The following is a 1,476-nucleotide window of genomic DNA, read 5'->3' as shown; positions in this document are numbered from 1 at the left end:
GAAGAAGGGAAGGAGGGTGGGAGGGGAGGGAAGGCAAGGGAGAAAGAGAGAGATGATGGAGGGAGGGAGGGAGAGGGAGAAAAAGACATAGACAGAGACAGAGAGAGAGAGACAGAGAGACAGAGAGAAACAGAGAAGCCATCATGGAAAACCAAAGAACAAATATATGTTTAATGGTTTTCCACTTTTCCTGACTCTCTTCTTCCTCTGACATTTTGGTTTCATAATATTGCTTCACAGTCTCTTAGAGTATGGGCATTGCCAAAACAATTTTCACTTTATATTACAGGAGACACACATCTAACCTGACTAACCAAAGCAGCTTTCCTGGCTGGCTCTCAGTGACAGAGTACACAGCAAGGAACATGTCCCAGTGACTCACAGGGTCAGCTCTGTTGTGCTTCTTACCTGCAAAGTCGTACTCTGGTCTGAGAAGGGAGAGCTAAAGAAGGTGGTGACAATACTCATCACAATTTCGGTAACGTACTTCTCCAAAATTGAGTCCGCATGTTTCCTGTCACTTGTGTTGTTACAGGCCTACGAGACAAATGCACACTTTAAACATTACACTTAATCCTTAGCTGAATGTTAAGAAATTCATGATCCTTCTTCCCAATTCACAACCTTAACAATGAAAGGTAAAGGCCTGCTGTCAGTGTTTATCCCCTTAACAGAAGACCCTAGCAAAAGCTAAATTCTGCATAGTGGATAAAGAGACATAAGATCAGCTCAGATATCCTAGGGTATAGAAGCACACAATATTAAGGTTGATCAGCGGTAGCCAAAGCTACTCCTACCGCTTGCAACTCCTACCTGAGTCTAGCAAGTACAAAATCCTGAAGAGGACAAAGAGGTAATCACAAGAGCCTCAATTTCTACCTGAAAGTAAGAGGCCCTCCAGTCTACTGCTGCGAACCATAGCCCTGCTCTCTATGATCAAGAGAGTCAAATGCGCCACTCAGGCCTGGCATGTCTGACACTCCAGTCCCCAAATGCTCTTCCATTCAATAGAAGAAACAAACACTGTTCAAAACAGCACTCCATGGTTCACAATAACTGAACATCAGATTTTGAGATAAGAAAAACATCTTACATTTCAGCTGTCCTCTATTTAATTTTGATGGTTTGAGTAAGATTAGCCATTTACAGGGTTAGAGAATACATTTTTATTACTAAATTTATTAGTTCTATAATCTGAGATATAACATTGATTATGCTAAAAAACAAAGTAAAGGAATAAAAATACACTTTTATTAGCAGATGATCATGTTCTAACCCTAATAGTGGGAGGTTTCAGAACATAGTCACAAGATGAAATGAATACAGCATTAATTAATTACAGCACTGAGGAACAATTAAATTAAAGGGTCAACAAAGGGCCAGCAGCTATCTTTCTAAATAAAGCTTTACTGGAAAAAAGTCACACACGTTTGTTGTGCTGTCATGGCTACTTTTGTGCCACAAGAGCAGAGCAGA

At 40.5% G+C, this 1,476-nt stretch overlaps 1 protein-coding gene across 1 annotated transcript in view; it reads right to left on the bottom strand.

The window, feature by feature from the left end:
- The window catches only part of Itpr1 (inositol 1,4,5-trisphosphate receptor type 1), a 381,954-nt gene that overhangs the window by 145,646 nt on the left and 234,832 nt on the right, over window positions 1-1,476 (bottom strand). Inside the window, exon 35 of the mRNA XM_023713283.1 lies at window positions 409-537. Within this exon, the coding sequence (XP_023569051.1) occupies window positions 409-537 (129 nt within the window). The remainder of the gene's footprint in view (window positions 1-408; window positions 538-1,476) is intronic.

Source organism: Octodon degus, unplaced genomic scaffold (assembly GCF_000260255.1).
Source record: "Octodon degus isolate 3935 unplaced genomic scaffold, OctDeg1.0 scaffold00030, whole genome shotgun sequence".
Classification (NCBI taxonomy): Eukaryota; Metazoa; Chordata; class Mammalia; order Rodentia; family Octodontidae; genus Octodon; species Octodon degus.
Note: the sequence above shows the minus strand (reverse complement) of the source record. Positions and strands in the feature narration are given on the sequence as shown.